The following is a 21,993-nucleotide window of genomic DNA, read 5'->3' on the forward strand; positions in this document are numbered from 1 at the left end:
TAAAAAAAAAAAAAAAAAAAAAAAAAAAAAAAGATTGGATTAAGTGTTGCATTTTCGTCTGATATCGCATGGCTTTCTCAAATATATTTAATATATTTCCTTTGCTAAAGCTACATGTGAATATGCATTTATTTGATTGTGCAGCAGCGTTGTGTCATTGTTTAAAGGAAAGCTTGACTTCATCCAAGCCAAATTGATTCTGTGGTGCTGCACTGGGAGCAGTGCTGTCCCATCGGCCCCCGTGCCCCCGTGCTCAGTTCCATCATCACTTCCTCCAACGTGCACAGGAAAATCATGTCAGTAGCACACAGCAGGAGGAGGAAGAGGAAGGGGATGCGATCATGGAAAGATGGTCTTTGTCTATTTTATTTTATTTTATTTTATTTTGAAATGATTCTCTAAAACAAATTCTCTGTTGTTATTGTTAGTATTACACTACTTTATCGTGATCGTTATTTAAATAAAATATAATTATTGGCTTTGTTTTTTTTTTTTTCTGAAGATGAAAATGTGTGTCATTGTCACGATGCTCCACTTCCGACTCAGTAGCTGGTCTGGGATAGGTTTTGTTGTTGCAAATCTCTTTTCTAACCCTGTGGTTAGAAAGAGGAAACTGATTCCAGATCGGCTGTCAGGGTTTGACTCTGCCTTCTCATCTGCTCCAATCAGAGCCTCTTAGCCAGCCCTGGCGTATATGTTACAGAGGTCAAGCTCGACAGAGTTAGAGAAAAAAAATACAGGAAATACGAATTTGTCTTCGAAGTAAGAGTATTGATTGCGTATATGAAATGAAAAGGAGGTGAAATGACGTTCCTACGTGATTTTAATATCACACATAATCTAAGTGCATTTTGGTGAAGTCATAGACTATAAAAACTGCATTTTTCTGTTGTTATCAACACAATAAACTAGATTTTGCGCAAGTATCTCATTGGGACTGTATAATTTTATTTTATTTTATTTTATTGTAATGACTGGATGTATCTCGCAGTTATTAATTTCTCTTATTGAAATTGCATTCACCTCAGACTAAAAACACTCTGATGTTGTGAGAAAAAAACCCATCTAATTGTAAAGTAAAGCTGTTGACTGAACTAGCTAGTACGACCACTACATTGTATTTATATCACATATGTTGCGAGATGCAATATTCAAATAGTCATCATCAGACTTATCAAAAATGTTAATTAATTCACAAACAATTGAATAACTTGCAAAAATCTTTAACAGTAGTCAGTGTTCTACTTCTATATTTTTTGTGAAATATTGAAAAAATCTTTTATTGGAAAAGCTTTTTAAATCATAAACTACTGTATAAATGCATCGTAAATGGAGTCCAGCTTCTCTTTTGGTTCAAAAGCTTTTATTGTGAAATTTCTAACAGGAAGTCATCTGTATCACTCTGGTTCACTTGACTCCAAGTTGATTCAGTATGGTAGTCGTCCCATTAAGCGGCTCGTGAAGCAGGAATCCAGACAGGATTATCAACAGCAGACACTGCCGCGCTGCCGAGCGATATTTCTGGCTACACTTCACCTCCAACAGTCGGGCCGCATCAACATTTCCATCCAGAGGGACGTGAGCCGAGAGGTAAGCCGTCGAGCCTGCTCCGGCAGCCCGCCTGTCATTGACAGCTCCCGTTAGAACAGTGACGAGGAATTTATTTTTTTTTTTTTATCGGCCAGGAGAAATACGGAATTTCGAAACACCAATGTTACATTCCTGGGTTAATCTAACGTCGGTCAAATTATAATTACAACACACAATTACAAAAAAGAAATAAATAAAAATAAAAAATTAATCAATCAAAGATTAGAAATATGGTTAAATGAGGCCTGTAAAGATTTGGAAGCCGAGGAGCCTGGTTCAGCCGTGGAGGTCGGTGTGATCGTGGAGGTTATGGCTTATCGCCCTGCGGACGGTGATTCCCTGTGTCCAGAGGCTGTTAGCGCCGGAACCACCGCTCACCGCCTGCAGTGGGCCCGGGCTGCCCACAGAGGAGGGTCGCCATCGGCAAATGCGACAGAATCAGCGTATATGTGTGCTGTTATTACACAGTGGTGATGTTTTTCCTGCATCTCTGCTGCTGTTAGTCTAACGCAGCTGTAACTGTAAAGCGGACGCGGTGCTGTTATATTGTTTCCTATCATGTATCGATAATAGTCGCATATTCTTTCTCAGGGACCTTTATGGCAGCTGGCTGCTCGGCGCTCCTCCTCTCTGCCGGCACCGTGCAGGTGCAGCATCCATCATCTCAGCCTCCAACCTAACGGGATGACGAAGGGAACCGAGCCTCCTCACGTACCGGCACGGTGAGGCGACGTTCAGGGGCTGCGGGAATTCTCATCACCGCTGTGCAACGACCTGGAGATTTCAAGTGACTTTTCATTAGTGAGACTTTTCCATTTTCCCAAGATGTCCGAGCTCAGGATGAGTGACAGAGAAGACAGTGAAGTGAACTGCAGCCCTCATCTGGGTGGACCCTGGAAAGCAGATGCAATCACAGTTGCAATATTGTGACTCATTAGGTCGTCCATTAAACCCACAGGAGAGGCTTTGATCATTCTAACACCATGATGGTGGGCGCCACCATCACCTCGTGCCTCAGGACTATTGTGGTGTAACAGACATTTTGGTTCCCCTGCGGGAAAGAGTAGAGCATCTGGAGCGTGGTGGTCCTCCAGCACCATGGACTACCACACCGAGTGCTGCTTCTGTGATCCTGAGGAGGGCACAGACGAGCCGCCGCTCCACAGTATCCACGCACCCAACCGGATCCGCCCATCCTCTTACCGAGCCCTGAGGAGTGCCGTGTCCAGCCTGGCCCGCATCGATGACTTCTTCTGCGAGAAGATTGGTTCAGGCTTCTTCTCTGAGGTCTTCAAGGTATGTGACCTGATCTGCTGATGGAAATGCAAGCTCTCACTGGCTTAAAGAAATTTGGCCAGAGTCAAACACTGTCAGCCAGTTTCAAACATGCAGCCTTCCAGTTATCCAGTTTCTGTGGTTCAGTTGGAAGGATACATGAGATGTTTAATGTTCAGTGTTCTTAAATCCTGTCTCTTCTTCCGGCCGACTCTATCTGCTCCTGTAACAACCTCCCTGCATTTTTACATCCTTCCTCATAGCACTATAGCCTGATGAGCAGTGTTTTGGTGTCTGGTAAGCCTTCCAGCTCATGGATCTTTCTCTCAGTGTCTCAGAAATTGCATTTCAGCATCTCACCTGCACCTGATGCAACACACCTCCACCAATGTCAAGCAGACACCCTTACTTTTTTTAACACAGTGCTGTTTGATCTGACAGACCAGTGAGCAGGAAGGTAGTAATCTATATTAGTTCGTGGCCCCCCGCCTACATCACTTCCCCGGAGTGGATCAGCTCAATCCCATTAAGTAAAGCTACTCTATGACTACAGTGTAGGACTTTGTATCAGAGTGTTTCAGTGTCGCTGCAAAAATACCTGAAAGTAAAGGCTGACACAGTTAAAGGAGCTTAAAGACAACTTTTTCTGGCTGCAAGTTATTGTTGACAGTGGAAAAGCCTCTCGAGCAGCAGCTGGATCATTGTTGGACACAGAAACTGTTTCACTGGATGCCAGAGTAATGACATTGTTTTAAGTAGATCAGCAGTTCTTCAGACTGGTCTGCATGAACAGCCGTGCTGTAGGCTTTACAGACTATTACTCAAAAATAATAGTCTCACTGATCACCATCATCATCATCATCATCATCATCATCATAGAGAGAGGATCATCCTCACCGTGGTTAGAACCTCCATCACCTCATGGATAAACACCGCTGCTGCAGGTTGTGCAGACATGTCAGAGCTGCGGGTAGACTCGTGTCTGCAGTGAGAAGTGTTTGCTGCTTTGGATGGAGGCGCCATGGTGCGTAGTAATCAGGTGTAGATATGTCATCACTGCTGGTGGAAATGTCATCACTATAAAAATGATGTAACTGTCATGTGGCTGAGGACATGTGTGTCCAGGCTATAGTTATTTCCTTCACATGTAGATTGAGAAGGACTGAGACCAAATGAACAGAAACCACAGTTCATGGTCATTTACTCGCAGGAAGTGTCTCTGTGTCGGCCTGTATGTTTCATACTCATTCATGGCCTTTTTATCCACACTTTGTGTCTAATAATCAGTTGGATTGTGGTTGAATGTAGTCTTTGAATTTGTGATTGTTTTCTCTCTGTGGACTTAGCTGTAGCATCAGCTGACATTACTGGTCTGATGTAGCTGAACGGTAAGTTGCTGCTAATTAATGGAACTAACAAGTGAAGCAGCTAAATCTGAATAGTTTAGAGCTGCAAACGATGCAGTTTTACTAATCAAGTGCAACCAGGGCTGGATTCATGTGATTCATTTAGAGACTGAACAGATCCATTGAGAACGATACTGCAGTGCCACATGTCGGTACTTTACTGTTTTTGATGCTCTGTGTGTGTGGGTACCGTTAGTGCCAATTACAGTGTTGATGTCTCAAAGCAATAACACTGATGGTTTCAAGCGATGCACAGTGCACAAGCCTTGACTGCACAGCAGAAACAACTGTTTCCTGATGGGTCCTGACTGTAGCTTTGTTAATGCATCATCCTAATGGTTATTGCATTAGTTATCGATTACTCACACCACTTGTGTGTGTGAGTCTGAGTGTGCTGGACTTGTGAGGACAAAATGCAGGACCCCATAATGTAGATCACTCGATTTTAGGGTGTAGGCTTGGCTTATGGTTAGGGTAAATCTCCAGGAAATGAATGTAAGTCTATAATGTCCCCAAAAGTGTGTGTGTGTGTGTGTGTGTGTGTGTGCGTGTGTGCGTGTGCATGCGCGGTGTGTGTACACATCTTACTTTTTCCTCTGAGGTTAACCTTTATGTCTGTATGGAGATGTTCACCTCCTGACCACCAAATCTGCACACAGCATGCTCATGGAGCAGCATGGCTAAGTACAGTAAAGGCATGTAACGCAGTGGTGGAGTATTTGTTCAAGGTGGATTTCAGTCCACATTCCTCTGCTCTTATCTGAAATAACCAAAGCTGTACACACTCACACCCAAAAAGCGAGCCATGAAAAACCAGCGTAGTCGTGCTGTGTGGAGAATATGACTGTTAAAGGCTTGAAGTACTTTGAAGAACATCTTTTACTCAAGCATCTTAACACTAAAAATATCTGTGTATTCAGTGGAAACTTCATATGTAAAGTTATTCAGTACCTCATATAATTTCAGTTATCTTGAATACCTCTGTGTAGGTGTGTACACAAACTGACCACACTACTAACTCCAGAGTCACCATTGTGTTTATTCTCTTTCTTATACGGCTGATAAGAGAGCTGGCTTGAGATGAGACCTCCAGTGTGAGCCAACCCATACTAGTATTGTTACCATCCTAAGATTAGCATGTAGCTCAAAGCACCACTGTGACACTAATAGTGAAACTTGATCTTCTCAACAAAGTGTGGGTAAGAGAGAAAACAAGGGTATTTCCCAAACCGCTGCTTTTTAATAAAGCATCTGGCATGATCGCAAATAAAACCAGACTGAAAACGATCACGTGGCTTCATCTGAGCTTTAGAGGTTAAAGAGGACTTATTTTGGAAGCTGTATCACACCCCGTCAGAGCCCCGTCATGGCGAAGGTCATCCAGAAACCAGTGCCATGTGCTTATGAAAGCTGAAACATGTCCGTGGCCAACTGCAGGAACATACCTGTAATTTTAGTTCAGGTGGCTGCGTCCTGCTACAGCAGCTTTTTCTTTCTTCCTTTTGCTCTTGGCTGTCCATATTGTGTATAGTACTGGCAAAATTTGGGGACATTTGTAATCTCTTGACAGGTCAGGTCACTCCCTTATGTTCGGCGTGGTTGCAACATAACCTGTCTTTGTTTCTGAATGTCGAGACAGACCAGAATAACATTGGTAGATGTAAATCTGTTCACTTAAAAATACGTGACACGCTAACAGATGACAATATCTACAGTATTGCAAAATGTAATAACCAGTCAGATACAAAGATAAATGCAGTAATGTAATAAGAGCGAGCACACAGCATTCATCCAGTAACAGATGACTGCTTCACATTCACATCAGAAAGCATCAGTTCATCTCTCTGATACAGACAATGTGCTGGACTTGGCCCAAAGTATTTCTTGTCTAATTCTTTCAGAAAATTAATAAATTATGACACAGTGTTTTTTCAAGGATGGAAATGATCTCCATCACGCTGAGTGTGTGTGTGCAAAACCGGACGTAACAAACGAGAGAGGAAGATCTGTCATTTACTTCCTCACTGCACTTACTGCTGTTGGACCCATCCCAGAACCACCCCTGATTGAATGAGCACTGATCAATATAATGGAGATAATGGATCAGAATTCAGTTTCAAATGCACACAGTTTATTAGGGTTATTGTTCCTGTTAAAGCCAGCCCACTGTTCTCCTGTTAAATCTGCATTGTGTGTGTGTGCTGCTGGGTGAGACTTCAGTAATGGCTCAGTGGATTTGTGCAGATCAGGAGGAGTGATGGGAAATCCAGAAAGCCTATTAGTGCTACGCTATTAATACATGCACACAAACACACTAACACAGATGCATGCACTTGCAGCTCCAGACACAGGCTTTGCATGCACAAATTACCAGTCAATGAGCCACCCAGTCACACACGACCACCGAGTTGTTCCTGCAGCTTCACGTGTTCAGCACATGTTCATGCACTGGAACGCTGTTGTTATCTACCGTACAGTGTAAAGGTCTAAACCCGGGGGTCTTTACTGTATTAATAATGGTCCACATCTGACTTTTATTCAAGGTCACAGGTCCTTAAAAATTTTTGCTAAAAAAATTACATTGAATCAATTAATTAATGTCACATCTGTTGGGATTGGGCCAGCATGAAACAGGCAGACAAGGCTCAGACAGTTTGTTTATTTATTAGCCTGTTATGGTTTATTTTCACTTTCTTATAAAATCAGTGTGAACAAATCCATAATGATAGCTAGAGATTTAACTTGAAAACGCTCTCAAACCTCCACCATGGAGGCAGTCAGTACAAAACCCACAGTTCAACTACCAATGAATGAGTCCTTGGGCTCTATTTTCGACTCCACTGCCGGTGCGGCGCAAAGTCAGGTCCGCTGCGCCGCTGGGGCGTGGAGGCGCAGACTTTGGTGTTTTCGTGCATTGCGCCACCGGCGCATCTCCTCATCTTCTCATCTCAGTCCCACCCAGCAGCCGAGACACAGCCGAGTCAAATTTTCACCAATCACAGCAGCTCCCCGCCTCACCTTTAAAAACGCCACTGGCGAGATGCATGGCAAGTTTCAAGGATGACTGAGACCCCACAGGAAAGTGTCCGACGCCCAAACTTCTCCCAGGAGGAGACTGATGTCACTCATGTCTAAATATGAGTCCTTAGATGGTAAATCCTCAGCCTCCTCCTTCTCCTCATCCTCCTCCTCATCCTCCTCTAAGCAATGATGTACTCCATCTTTGTAGATAACGTTAAGCATTACAATGATAACATTTGTATTTGGAATGAAATGACGTGGGTAATAGCGGACAACGATCATCACTTACGTTTTTTCCATGTGTAGTCTACTCTCTCTGTCTCTCGAGTGCTCTGAGATAGATGCAGTATATATGCTCTGTAGGATGCCACGGCTGTTTCTGGTTGGCACAGCGACGTTAATTGATTAGTTTACATCCCTGTTTCACCTGTGTACATTTGGTCAGGGTGAGTGACCATTACGCGTGCCGAACGCGCTTGCGATGTGGTCAGATGAGATACTGATCAAAATATATAAATTTAGGTCTGACTGTATGTGCTGACTCAGATAGCTGCATTGAATCGTGGCTGTTGCTAATTATTGATTGCAGTGAAATGCCAGACACTGTGGAAACCTGCCTGTGAAGTATTGGTGACGTGGGCGCACGACTCCGCCGGTTTACGAAAATCCACTTGCGCCGCTGGCACACAGAGTTGACCAGGTCTGAGGTGGCGAGCTTTCAGTGCACTTTTGTACCACTGGCGGGGACTGAGATGGACGAAAATCCAAATGCACTGGCTCATTATGCCGACACCTCCCCCCTACTGCGCTGCAACGCCCGTCCTGGCGCACCTCTGTACGCCTCGGTTTACCAAAATACCAAGTGCGCCGTGCGCCTGGCTGCGCTGCACGAAAATACCACTGCGCCAGCGGCACAGCCAGCGGCACAGCCTGCGGCACAGCCTGCGGCACAGCCTGCGCCGCGCTGGCAGTGGAGTCGAAAATAGAGACCCTTATCTCAAAAAACAGTCATCCTCAGGATCCCAGGAAGCAAACAAAAATACTCAAGTTTGAGACTCAGGGCAACAGATAACGGTCTCTTGTGTCCAACAGACAAGCTTAGTGATTGTCCGACGACTCCAGAGTTACTCTTTGTATCCGGCCAGTGCGCTGCTGTCGCCTCCGGGGAATGGCCAGCCTGGTAGCCGAGTGGTTTGATGGTGGGTCCCCAAGAAGAGAGGGTGGAGTTAGACGGTTATCTGTTTCTGTTGAATGGGTGAACAATGAATTCCAGACATTTTGGCTAATCCATTACTGTCAGCATGGACTGGACCTCTTCCACCAGTGAGTAAGTAAGTTAGATGTGTGTGCTGTCAGAGATCATTCATACTCTGTGTGACTGCAGTGGCCCGAGGGCCAGCAGTTAAAGATCACTGAGTTGTGGGTCTGGATTGACTTGCTGTTTGGTCCGTACGCAGACCAAGCTCCAGACTTTGAGAAGCCCTGGTCTAAACCATTTTAACAAGTGAAAACTTACCCAGTCCAAGCCCAGTGAAAGCTGTCATGGTGTTTCCAGACTTAATCAAAATAATCAAAAGAGATCAGCAACAGCTGACTTACAACTCAGCTAACGTTAGTGTTAGCCTACTGCTCCAACATTGTCTACAAATCCCACAAATGGACAAAGTTTATTAAACAATATACAAAACCTATATTATACAATCCAGTGCTGTAAATGATGTCATTTTACTGAACCTGGAAACAAATTCAGTATCATCACCAAATGACTTTCATTAACCATCCTGATGGTATGATCACACTGTGTTATAGTTTTACAAAATTCTTCTTTCCAAATGAAAGCTTCTAAGCAAATTTTAATGACACACTATCAAAAGAAGTTGTTGATTTTTTTTTTATATGTGTGAAGAGTTTTGTCTGGTGTAAATGCATTCCTTCATCAGAATTCAGTTTCAGTTCTTAGCAGTGAAAATCATTTAGGTAATTATACGATTGCAATATGATTTTTGTATACAGCTCCCATGTTGTGAACTCCTTTTGCATGGCTGGCAAATTTACCTTGCACAGCTCCTTCCATACCTGTCAACATTTGGATTTAGAGATACGGGAAATTGAAGTGCTTTCAGCACTTAAACGCTTGCTGCTGCCAATCTGGACTCACCAGATACAAAGAATTTGCAGCAGCAGGCAGCAGCTCATTACGCTGTCAGCTTCTGGAATGCCCACTGACCTACAGACACATTCTGAAAGCTGAAGGAGAGCTCATAGGTCAGTGTTGGGATTTTCTGTGAGTTGAGAAAACAATGACAATGAGCTCACGCTGAAATTTTGCAAACAAACAAAAAAAAAAGGTAAAAAATAATCACATATATGTTTATCGTTCATTACTTTATAAACACTAGATTTAGTTGTTAGCATCGATGTCCCGAGTATCTTGGTTGATGTGGGCATATTTTAATGAATTGGTATCAGCTAAAATAAAGCTAAAAACAATCCTTTCTTAACTGAACTCTGCTGTGTTTAGTCCCCTCAGCCTCCTGTTGCCGGGCTCTGCTCTCCGTAATGAAAGCCAGGCTGTCCACTACAGTATTTCACTGCTTATGTGAGTGAAAATTAGAATGTGTGAATGAACACAGTGGCACTGGTGACTGTGTGCTGACACCTGGGTTGACAAAATATTCAGATTTCCAAACTCCCACTGTTACAAATCTGTTATCTTTCCTCTCTTACCAGTCGAAAACATTCAGCTAGCGGCTTCTCGCCTTTGCTGGAGCTGAGAGTTGCTTCCACTGCTCGTTAATGGAAGTTATGACAGTGAAGATGGTTGTGTGAATTCCTGGATCCTGGAGTTCACTCACATCTTTGGCTGTTATAACCAACAGAAGAAAGACCGTTTTCATTGACATATTTCTCAAGGTCACTCCTGCCATCAGCTGACAGGGTGACTTGATCAAGCCCTGCAGGACCCATAGCAGGTCCCATGCTTCACCCCAGGGGTACGGGTGACCTAAAACCTAAAACTTATGTTTGTTATTACAAAATAAAAGGAATACTTCACTCAAAACACAATTTAATCTCTTTTCACTCCATTGGCAGTTTAAGAAATATCTTTATCTCTAAAAAAGATTGAAAAAGTGGATGTGTTTATTGACTTGATTTAGAAATATAGAAAATGTGGTAGAGGCTTACATGATTTGGAAGGAGCAGCATGCCACATAATGTGTGTCCATCAGTAAATGTAATGTGATTCATACTCAGAGTTAGACAGGGGGTAGGATTGGCCATGTCAGTAGCATTTGTTTGGCAGAAAACCCAAAATATTCTGTAAATACAACAGTCAGTGTACCACGGGGCATGTCTCTCAAGTACATTTACACATGACAGTCACAGACACACAGACACAAAAGCAAAATGAGACGCGATGATGATTATGAACACTATGATACCTCAGGGGTCTCTAAGAGTGGTGGGGGATGGTGCTGGAACTGCAACCTGTAACCCTTGGACATTGTTTTTAAAAACCATACATTTTAGGAATGGGCCTCCCAGTAATCCAGGCTGAGGCCCTCAGTGTGTGCCTCGGGGCGACTTGCCCTTGCATGCCCCTTTGGGGGTTATGGGTAATTCTGAGCATACTATGCTGGGTTTAGGTGATGTAAGCACCATTAGTCCCAAGTGCACTGTTGATCCCAAGTGCCACGTTTCCTGGAGCACTGAGCCTGAGGTCCTATACCCCTACCCTGAAGACCAGGCACAGCAGGAAGCTTTCGCAGTGTTTCTGCCATCAGACATAGGCGACTGTGGAAGGCACACCTGACGTTGTGTCACAATGAACGTGAACATCAAACAACCATTTTCTCTGAACACATAAATCTCTCTCCCTTTGTGCTCTGGCTGTAACATTTGGGACAGGACAAAGAGGAGCACAGAGAGGGAGTTTCCAGTATGAGCTGTCAGTGCAGCAGTACTGTAAGCCCTTTAGAGAAGGTTACTTGGTACTGTAGTCTGGGGCAGTAGTACTCAGTAATGCTTCAGATCCTACAAAAAGCAGGTGAGAGTGGAACTTAAAAAAAAAACAGGTTGTGTGAGCCCAATCTTAGCCATGGCTGCACACATTATCGCCCACAGTGGACAGGGTCCCTCCCCCAACTCAGTACTCACAGAGCCCTGAAAGAAGTCTCTGAGCCATCCTTACATCCAAAATACATGGTGCATGGACGTCAGGCACCGTGTCTGCTGTAGCATGTCTGAACACTGACCACAGAAGCCACACTGGCATTGCAATGCTATTCTCTATTTTTACACAGCTGGTCTAATTTGTTTGTCGATGTGCAGCTATGTGGCCCTCCAACAGGTACAAACTAGGTAGAACTGTGTGAAAACAAGAGCAGTGTGTTTTAAAGGATTAGCACTGCACACAGCATCTGAGCTGAGCACACCAGTGTAGCAACAAAGGAAATATTAGTTACTAGATGTAACTTAAGCTCTATGAGTGCATGCATAGTTTTGGGATTTCTGTTTCTTTTGCCCAGTACATTCTCCGTTGTGGCTTGTGTAATCCAATCTGCACAATGTCTACACTTGCTGTACAGAGGTTCAAATTCCCCCACCGACTAGCAAATTGCTTGACCTTATTAACTTCAGTGGAACACAAAATCAACCTCTGTTGCAATGTCTCCTACTGCTCAAACCTCCCCTAAATGCAGAATGCAAAAAGGAGAAAGGCACACCCTGCAAACACTCACTAAAATTACTGCAACTCCAGCCTGGTACACCTGTCTGATAATACAGACAACTACATGTGCAAGATTAAAGTGATGTTTTCAATAAATAACATGTACTGTACCTGGAGTGAACAGATGATCTGTGAACATATTCTTTGCTCTGTGCCTCATATGCTAAAGCTGAAGTAACTACAGGAATAACTACACAATCTCAGATGCGTTCAGATGGGTTGAACTGTGGTTTTTAACTTTGCTGTTCAGTAACAATAGATTTCTCAGTTTAACCTCTGGTTGTTTTGCAGGTGCAGCATCGGATCACAGGGCAGGTGATGGCACTGAAAATGAACACACTGGCAAGCAACAAAGCTAACATGCTACGAGAAGTGCAGCTCATGAACAGGCTTTGCCACCCCAACATACTCAGGTAGGTAAGAATGTAAATCTAAATGCAAACAAATGCATGTGATGCCTGTGTTGCCAAGTGAGTCCAGATTATTCTAAATGTCTTTGTATTAAAAACACTGATCAGGTTCAGGTAGTGTTGTGCGCCCTGTTCACAGCAAGTCAGTGTGTTTTCGCTGTCATTCATCTTCAGTCATTCAGTGTGATGATGTTTTTCTCAGCAATCAGTAAACAGTAAAACCAGCCGCCATCAGTGCTGATAAACTCAAACCATTGGATTAGTTTGGATTTTGATTCTGGTGTTCCTACTGAGGGTGTCCAGTTTTTCAAGTCTTACAAGCTTCAGTGATGTTTAAGTCCCCAGCTGATGGGAAACACTCATCAGCTTTCATTTTGGATCTTTTTTTTTTTTTTTTTGAAATCATGAATGAAGTCAAAGAGAAAATTTTGAACTTTGGACCAACAGAAGAATATTGTAAATATCGCCACTGGAAACAAGTTCAACCTCTAGTTTTGCCATATTTAGAACCTCAGCGTGAAGTCTGTTTCTGATATTTTAAATTGCATACAGACACAGATTAGTCTATCCAGCTAATGGTGAGGTAGTGCTGTTTGGCTGAAAGATAAACTTGAATGTGGCCCCTGATGAACACATCCTGAAAATTTTCCATCACTCAGTTCATACTATAGCAGGTTCAGAGAACCTTTTTACTACTATGGAGAAACACAAGGGGTCGCCAGAGCAAACAGATTTCGCCCTCTGCATGTTGGGGCTGTGGCATGGGAATGTGGAAAATGATTAACCTTGAAACATTCTAAAATATAACCTTGATTATTGTGAAATCACATTTCCTTACGTCTCCTCAGGTTTCTTGGAGTTTGTGTGCATGAAGGTCAGCTCCACGCTCTGACTGAGGTAAAACCATCGCTCATGTCTCTCCTCTTTGAGTGTTGTCACATTTCTTCAGCTTCTTGAAAATGTCTAAAGTGTTGTACCTCTTTTTTTTCTCACTTTGAGTCTTTCTCTTTCATTCTGTTTGGGCTTTCCCTTTTTCTCCTTCAGCCAGTTTCATTCATCCTTAGTGTACATACATTTGTACATCTGTGGTTACACTGCCGGTAATGATAAGATAACTGAAACACCACATGGTGAAATCATTTATACAGCTGTATCTATCTGCTCTCAAATATGGTATAGCATGTAATTTAAAAACTGCTGATGTTTATATGGTGTTTAGTTTTTACCATGGATGCCACAGAGGCATAGCTGAACATAGCTGTCCTCACCAGCAGAGGACTCTGTTTACTGCAAACTGAACAGTTTCATCTGACTCAAAGTAACACCAATAAGCCTGAGGACTGAAATAGTAGCAGCTCATCATAAACCATCGAGTACAAGAGTACAAGGTATAAGTACCTCAAATTTGTTCTTAAATACAGTACTTGAATAAATGTAACTGTTACATTCCACCACAGGATGACAGGACAGTGATGCTCACATCCATGGCCTCACTGTTGCATGGGTTTCTTGTAGATAGCAATGAATGATTTGTGTGTTTGGTGTCTTCCTTTCACAGCTGTGCAGTTGTTGCTGTTGCTGAATCTGTCTATGTGTTGGTGTGTGTGCTGGCTGGACATCACAGAGTCAGCATTTTTAAACAAAGTTTAACTGATTTCTAGTGTACAGAGATCTTGCTGTTCACTCTCACGTTTGTCCTCCCTGTCTCTGCAGTATATAAACGGAGGTAACCTGGAGCAGCTCTTGGACAGTGATCTGTACCTGTCGTGGGGCGTCAGGATCCGTCTGTCTCTGGATATCGCCCGAGGGCTGCAGTACCTGCACAGCAAGGGCATATTTCACAGAGATCTCACCTCCAAGGTACAGCATGCAGGAATGACTTACTTAATGTGTGTCATAAGGACTGCATCAGCCACACTGATAAGGGAATTTTCATTCCAATTCTTTTTGTCACTGTTTGATTTTGAATCGACTCAAGATTCATTAACCATTTCTTCAGTCAATATACGGGAGCACTGTTTGCCAGATCACTGACTCGTGTCCTTTGTCCACTAATTTCTAATAATGAGCCTAACTTCCAGTTCAGCTAACTGGTCTTGATAAAGATGACAGAAAAAGGTGTGTGAGAATATGAATCCTTTTCATTTAAAAACGATGACGGAAACATCCTCCAGTCGTCTGCCTTCATGAGAACAATGGAGTGAAAGTGTCATTTACCGACTAACATCACTACTCAAATGTTTTTCTAAGAAAATAAACTGGTCTGACTGCTCTGGCTCAACTTCTGCCACAACCTAGCGCTACATTATCCGGCAAGATACTGCAGTGACCAACCAAATGCAAGCACACACTGGTGAATTACCTTGTAACTTGAATACAGTTTTTCTGCTGTTTACTGAACAACAGTTGAGACCAGAGGGCTCATACTACAGAGTGATTTAGTAGGTTTCACCTGAACAAATAAAAGCAAAACGATCTGCCTGTCTAGACTAGAGCTCAGTGAGAAATGTTATTTGTACTTTGGGGTGTTTTTATTTTAATTAGCTCTGATAGTTGATTGTAGATGTGACCTCTTGCTGTTTTGCTGTGCAGAACTGCCTGGTCCGCTGTGATAACGGCATGTTCACTGCTGTGGTGGGAGACTTCGGCCTGGCAGAGAAGATCCCTGATTACAGGTCGGTGGGGTGAGAACCACCATCTTTTCCTCTGCTGCAGTCTTACAACAAACCCTTCATGACAGAACTGTATTCAGCAAGACCATCTGATGTCATTCTGAGGTCATTCCTGTCTGAGAGCCTTACATCTGTGTAACCACAGCTGGCAGAGAGCGTGTCATAGATGAGTGATTGTTTGTTATCTGTCAATAGGAGATCATGTCTAACTCAAATATTAATTCAATGAATTACTCCATGTGCAGAACAAGGTTTTCATCCAACAAAGGAAATGAATACATTCTTTAATTTGTTGGGTATAGGAATTTATTTTCATTTTTTAGTCCTTAAGTGATTTGCACAAAGGCATGTTTAATATTTTATTCCCATTCAATTCCAAGGCATGCAAATGGGCAAAAACAAAGACGTGTTGCAGGACTGCAGGGCTATTTTTAGATCATAGAGAGTACATGGAATATTCAAAATATTCAACTCACAATCGGACAATAGCACCAGCTCACAGGAAATTCCGACTAGTGTCGTGACTCTGAATGGGCACCTGATGTCAAAGGAAACTGTGGTGTCTTTGCAGTGATGGAGTCGTGAAGCAGCCTCTGGCCATAGTGGGCTCCCCCTACTGGATGGCCCCTGAAGTTCTGAGAGGAGAGCTGTACAATGAGAAGGTAAAGCCGCTTCCTCTTTGCTGGAGTACAGGACATAAAGCCACGCTGGAACGTTTGAAAGAAGAAAGAACACATTCAGTTCTGAATATGCAACGGAAACAAATGAATAAAAAACCTATGGACACTGTGACAGGTGCAACAAGCAGTATCAGGTTACAGATATATACTAACTGCCACTTTAACAGTAGAATAATATAATGTTGTAGAAACAATATAAACTCCACAGTGGCTGCATCCACAAACACACATATTAAAGCAAAGAGAGCTGCACAGATTTTACACATCAAGTAACACGCACACACAATGCTATGTTCCTCAGCAATGCAGTTGTTGTTGCTGTTGTTGTCTCTCTAGTTGTTGCAGGCTACTCATCTGTCTGAACATCTTTCTATGTGACTTGTGAACCTTGAAGTCCTCAACAAGCTTCTTTGCATGAGCTGTTAAAACCAGTCCCTCACAGCACTCCTCAAAGTTTTTGAGCTGACTGAGGCTCTGCAGTCACTACTGTGGCAGAAACTGTCAGATAAAGCAGAAAATCTTCAGACACCTCATTGAATGAAGAAGCTCCTAATCAATGTAGCAAATGTAGAAATCAACGCTGTTAGCATTTTAGCATTTTGCTGAATGCAGCCTGAAGCTGTTGACCACACAACAACTTGGGTGTGTTTGCTTTGTGTCACTTAGCATCACCAGGCGGTGCATTAAATCAAAGATTGATTAAAGTAGCTGTAGCCTTTTTTAACCATGGCAAGGTATAGTAATGCTAACTAGTGTATTATTGTACTGCTGTGAAACCCCTAACAGCCAGGACAGAACTGACATGCACCACCTCTCCTCTGCTCAGGTGGATGTGTTTGCATACGGCATCATCTTGTGTGAGATCATCGCCCGGATTGAAGCTGATCCTGACTTTTTACCCAGGACAGAGGTAGGGGTCTGCAGCAGGCTAGGTGTGGGTGGGTGTGTGATGTGTCTCTCCCTCACTGACAGCAACATGTTGTGGTGAGAAAAATATTGTTTTCTATGCAATGCTCTTTAGGACATGCTTTGTTGATTCAGCTGCAGTGACAGGACCTGACCTGCTCTGGTTATCAGACAGTGCCTCATGCAGTGATTTTTATTGAATATTTATAACATGATGGAAAACATGATGGAGTCAGTATATTACTGTGAGTCACTGAAACCCTTCGCTGTGTTTGTGTGTAGGACTTTGGTCTGGACGTGGATGCATTTGAGAACATGGTTGGGGATTGTCCGCCTGCATTCTTTAGCCTTGCTGTCACTTGCTGTAACGTAAGTACACACACGCACACACACACACACACACACACACACACACACACACACAAACACACACACACACACACACACACACACACACACACAAACACACACACACACACACACACACACACACACAAACACACACACACACACACACACACACACACACACACACACACAGTCATTTGTCATAAGACATAAATAAGATTTTGAAGTTTACAAACGTTTGTGCTTTCATTTCCTCTCATGTCTGACACTGTCATGGACTGTTGGACCTTTCTGAGCCAGTGTGTCTTTGCTCACAGCATGCCACTCAGTTCTCTAAATGAATGACATAGTTTTGTTGATGTGAAGATAGTAATGAACGTCATTGTACATACGTGGATCTTTTTCCTTGTGTTATTTTTAGATGAGTGCAGAGAGGCGTCCCTCATTCTCTGACATTGTCTTCACGTTGGAGGGCATGGACAGAGAGGAAGACGAAGAGAAACCCATTGCACTTGGTAAAGGATGAAATCACTCAGCACTTTTTTTACAGCACTGTGTGCTCACACATGGCCACATAACTTGAATACTGATCTGATTCTGCTGAACTTTAAGCATAGTTAGCACAGTGCTCGAGAATGGAGGGGACCCATGCAGACAGACAACCTGCTTTAGCTGTTAAAATGCTACAGCCTTACTTGTACTACTTGGTCAGGGGACCTACTCTGTCCCTGTCAACCCCCTTTTCTTCTTTGTGTATTGAACATTAATTTAGGGATGTTTGATGCTGGGACCCTTGTTAAGGCAGAACCTCAAAATCGGGATTAAGTAGGGCATATTTAAGGCCCTTATCATGTCAGTTGACATTGTGCTTTAGTTTTCAATTACTAACTTTATATAGCAGCAGCAGAGAGCATTTGACACAAAGTAAACCTGGTGTTCAGGGGCATCTGGAGTAGTTTCCTACTTTATTCAGCTGGTAATCCAACCTTAGATACAGCTTCTCACATGTGATGGGATCACATGAGTGCTACTGAGTGCTACCCATCGAGGACTGCCTGTCCTCGATGGGTTTTCCCTGGAATGTCAGCTTACTTCAGTTGTGACTCACATGCCTGCTGGAATTGGGGACTTTCAACATGTCATTAAGCAATTTTTGCCTGAACTGTACCTGTGCTACATATTGCTGTTGTCATTTGTATTTTCTGTCTTTCCTGGTCTGTTACATTCTCATATTCATATTCCACTTCACTCACATCTTTCTCCCTCCATCCCTTGCTCAGAACCAGTGGCAGTAGATGTCAGTCCATACCGGCACCGCAACTCTCCTTGTCACCCCAGTGACCACAGCCACCAACGACAAGGCTTGGCGAGGAGCCAGTCAGACATGTTACCCCCTGCTACCCTGACCCCTCCTCTCCTCGGGACGCCGGCACGTGTCAACCCCTTCTCTCTGAGACAGGACCTGAATGGGGGACGGTGTAAACTCTTAGACACCCCCAGCAAGTCTGTCATCTCCCTGACCTTCACCCTTCCTGCACTCCGTGACCCGTGTGCCTCCCCCCACCTTCACAGAGGCATGACGGGGACACGAGCTCTGCCGAGGAGATGTCAGTCCCTCCCCTGTACCCCAGAGCTCAGCCGGACTGTAGCCTTGTCAAGAGACGCAGAGGAGCAGGACGAGGAGAAGGATGAGGAGGTCGGCGTGTTGGCAATTAATGGAGGGACAGGGGACGGGGACGATATAGATGACAATGTGAGGAAGAAGACAGGTGTGTCAGAAAAGGTGGATGAAAGGTTGCAGGTGGAGCATATGGAGATAACTGAAAAGAGACAACTGTTAAAAGAAGAGGATGGGATGGGTGAAGATTCAGGTCTTCCTGTTGGGCTGGAGATGGTGTCCCTGGAGCGGTTAGAGGAGGAGGAGGAGAGTGTATGTCTAACAGAACCCATGGACTGCACCAAGTCTCCAGAGCCAGCAGAGGGACTCTTGAGCTCCACCCCCGGAAGACCCATGTTCACCTCTACTTCCTCCTCCAGTTTACAGACCAATGGCTGGCGACTTCCCATTTCCAATGGACCGCCCTCCTTACCTCCTCTGCCTCGACTGGACAACAACAATGGCTCAGCCCTTGCGATTGGCCAGCAGGTCCAGTGGGGTGGAGGAGGACGAGCTAATGGTTACAACGGAGCCCAGGTCCTGTCCTCTGATCCTGGCGGCCCTTCTGAGCAGGATGAGGTCATTTCCTGTCCGGGCTGCTGTCTGGTGGGTCTGAGTTTCCCCTCAGTGTGCCTCCGTGGTTCAGCTGCCGTGCCTACACCCCGTCGAAGGGCTTCATTACCACGGCAGCGGCCCTACCGGAACCTCAACGGTCCCATAACTGGTGGCAACACTTCCTCATCAACAACAGCCGCCACAGCAACCAAAGCTCTACTGTGTCGCAGCACAAATGGACTAGCAGTGGCTGGGCCCTCTGTGCCATGCAAGCCCGGCCGGTCCCTGCCGGAGGCCCAGACATAAGCCTGCTCCGAGGTGATCTGGTTTTGAACTTGTGACATGCACCAGCACTAAACGTTAGCAGACAAGTATAGCAACACTAAATGTTGCTTTGCTAATAATGAGACCCCAATACTGACCCCAGCATCTGAGATGTGTTGTTAATTCTGTGCAGTCACAGCAAACACTAGTAGTTGGCAATAGAGCACCACCTGGTGGGCTGGAGGATTAAAGACAACAAATCACTGTGACAGTGAAGAACGAGGAGGTGTGCTAGTAGAGGTGGCCAAGGTGGTCTGAACCAGACAGGGTTCAAACAGTGTGTGCTGAGCAGGGCTATAAACTGAACACAGAACAGTCAGGGTCAACAACACGTTACTGCCGCTGGAGTGGTGCTGATCCAAACAGAGCAGCTAGTCTGACCTACAGTGATGCATGGCCCATCTCTACTGAACCAAATCAATCTGAGACTGTCTGTACTCAGCCAGCTTCAATTCTGGAGGCTGTCATGAAAAAATATTGTGTGGCTGATTTAACAAGTGGTTTATTACAAATCGGGTCTTATTTTCTTAGTTGACTGACTGTGTTTTTTCCATCAGTAATAATAATATTGTACTCACCAAGTTAACTGAGGAGATCTTTGAACATGGTGACATGATTAAAAATGGAAGAAAAGAAGATGCTGGGCAGTAAAATAATGACTCAAACTGTCCTCTGTAAACGTTCATCACAGTTTACAGACAGAGTTCCTGCTTCGATTTCTTCCCTCTTCTGTTATTTTGCATGGCAGCTCTGCCACTGTACTGTCAAGCCCAGGTTCTATATGGAGTTAACACAGAAAATGACAGATGTGAATGGTGTTTACTTCAGCCAGCACAGTGTGGCTGCAGGTACAGAAGCATATGTTAAACACTGTTTTTGATTCTGTATAATTCATTGATGGTAGCTACATGGGGAATATTTATAAAATTAATAAAGATGATTTACTTCCTGCATTTTTTCGTGTGTGTGTGTGTGTGTGAGAGAGAGAGAGAGAGAGAGAGAGAGAGAGAGAGAGAGAGTGAGACAGAGCGAGAGATTGATATTTGTTGCTAATGGAAGAATCTCTTCCTGGGCTTGTCATGTAAATTCTTTATTTTTGCACTCCAGTTTGGAGCACTTTGCAGTAAGACACCAGGCTTTTACTAGACGGTGCTTTATTTAAATATGTGCTACTGGTGTTTTATATGTGTCTGTGCTTCTGGCCCAACAAACTACAGAGCTTTCACCCTTTGACATCTCCCCCCCACATGTATCCTGTGTATTTACATATACATTTTTGATTACACTATTGTAACTTAAAAAGTGGCATGTGAAGCAGGTATGAATATTTATTGTACAGATCATTCCACACACTGTGTGTGTACAGTATGTGCTTTTGAGCAAAAGGCAGAGTGATGGACACTCACAGGATAACTTTTATCCTATCATTTCTGATGTTAAACCATGGTTCTCGCTTCATTTCTATTTTTGTTCTGTTCTTCTATACAGCTAGAAACCTTTGTGCAATAATCTGGTAATAAAAATATGGTTGTGCATAACCCTCTGTGTGTTTTTTCATTCTTTTTTAACATTTTGGTTAAAAGTAAGAAAAGAGTAAAACATTTTATTTTATTGAAAGTGAACATTATCAAGTTCAAGGTCAGGAACATTACAAGCAAAAATTTCTATGAATTAATTTGAATTTTGAATTCATTACTTGTGGAGAGTCATTAAGCAAAGTAAAATTCCAGTAATGCCTTAAAATGTCAGTTATGTTGTAATTGTGGATTGATATGTTAAATCATTTATACAACATTATTATGGTTTTTCATCTACAGTAATAAAGAACTTCATATGTGGCACTTGAATTTCTGTTTCCTTATCTTTGGAGTAGAACTGTTTTTTGTTACAAAAGCTCATGAAATTACATTTATTAGTGTTGAAAGAAATCTTGTTCAGCTGAAATCATTTGAAAACAGCAGACATTTTAGAGGTGAACAAAGTTACCAAACATCAACAACAATGCAGATTAACTAGAATGCACAAAACACAAAATGATCTGCAAGATAATTATCAAATCAATCACTCTAAGCTAAATCCAACAATCTAACCACTCAGACGCAAGCACACAATATCCAAAGCATAGAGTAGGTTGTATTTAACCCCACAAAGTGTCACTGCCTAAACAAAAGCCAAAGACGCCGGCCTACTGCAGAACTCTGACACAAAGCCTGAACTTTAAAACTAATGTGCTGCCAGAGTGAACCACATGCTAACATAATGTTCACCTACTCAATGCCAGCTACTGTGACAGCCCCAGCACACTGAACATGTCTGGCCAGCGAGTCTGACTACATGCTAATAGAACCGCAGCACACTCATCATGTGATAATGTTACAAAAACTATGACACCATCTGATCAACACACACTGCATTTC

The 21,993-nt window shown here is 43.4% G+C and overlaps 1 protein-coding gene across 1 annotated transcript; it reads left to right on the forward strand.

Moving 5' to 3' along the window:
- The first annotated feature begins 1,404 nt into the window (after nucleotides 1–1,404).
- On the forward strand, nucleotides 1,405–21,114 carry LOC139340161 (dual specificity testis-specific protein kinase 2-like). The gene is made up of 11 exons (XM_070975807.1): nucleotides 1,405–1,590; nucleotides 2,182–2,886; nucleotides 12,316–12,437; nucleotides 13,283–13,331; nucleotides 14,148–14,294; nucleotides 15,027–15,109; nucleotides 15,678–15,768; nucleotides 16,613–16,696; nucleotides 16,975–17,061; nucleotides 17,462–17,555; nucleotides 18,321–21,114. Exons 2-11 carry the CDS (start codon nucleotides 2,689–2,691, stop codon nucleotides 19,556–19,558), a joined length of 2,193 nt encoding a protein of 730 aa, XP_070831908.1. The 5' UTR covers nucleotides 1,405–1,590; nucleotides 2,182–2,688; the 3' UTR covers nucleotides 19,559–21,114.
- Nucleotides 21,115–21,993: the final 879 nt, after the last annotated feature.

Source organism: Chaetodon trifascialis, chromosome 2 (assembly GCF_039877785.1).
Source record: "Chaetodon trifascialis isolate fChaTrf1 chromosome 2, fChaTrf1.hap1, whole genome shotgun sequence".
NCBI lineage: Eukaryota > Metazoa > Chordata > Actinopteri > Chaetodontiformes > Chaetodontidae > Chaetodon > Chaetodon trifascialis.

Excerpts from the sequence above, each read along its gene's own strand:
- LOC139340161 (XM_070975807.1), top strand. The coding sequence starts at position 2,689 with ATGGACTACCACACCGAGTGCTGCTTCTGTGATCCTGAGGAGGGCACA. Across the intron at positions 15,110-15,677 it reads GAGAAGATCCCTGATTACAG|TGATGGAGTCGTGAAGCAGC; the intron begins GTCGGTGGGGTG and ends GTGTCTTTGCAG. Across the intron at positions 16,697-16,974 it reads ACTTTTTACCCAGGACAGAG|GACTTTGGTCTGGACGTGGA; the intron begins GTAGGGGTCTGC and ends GTTTGTGTGTAG.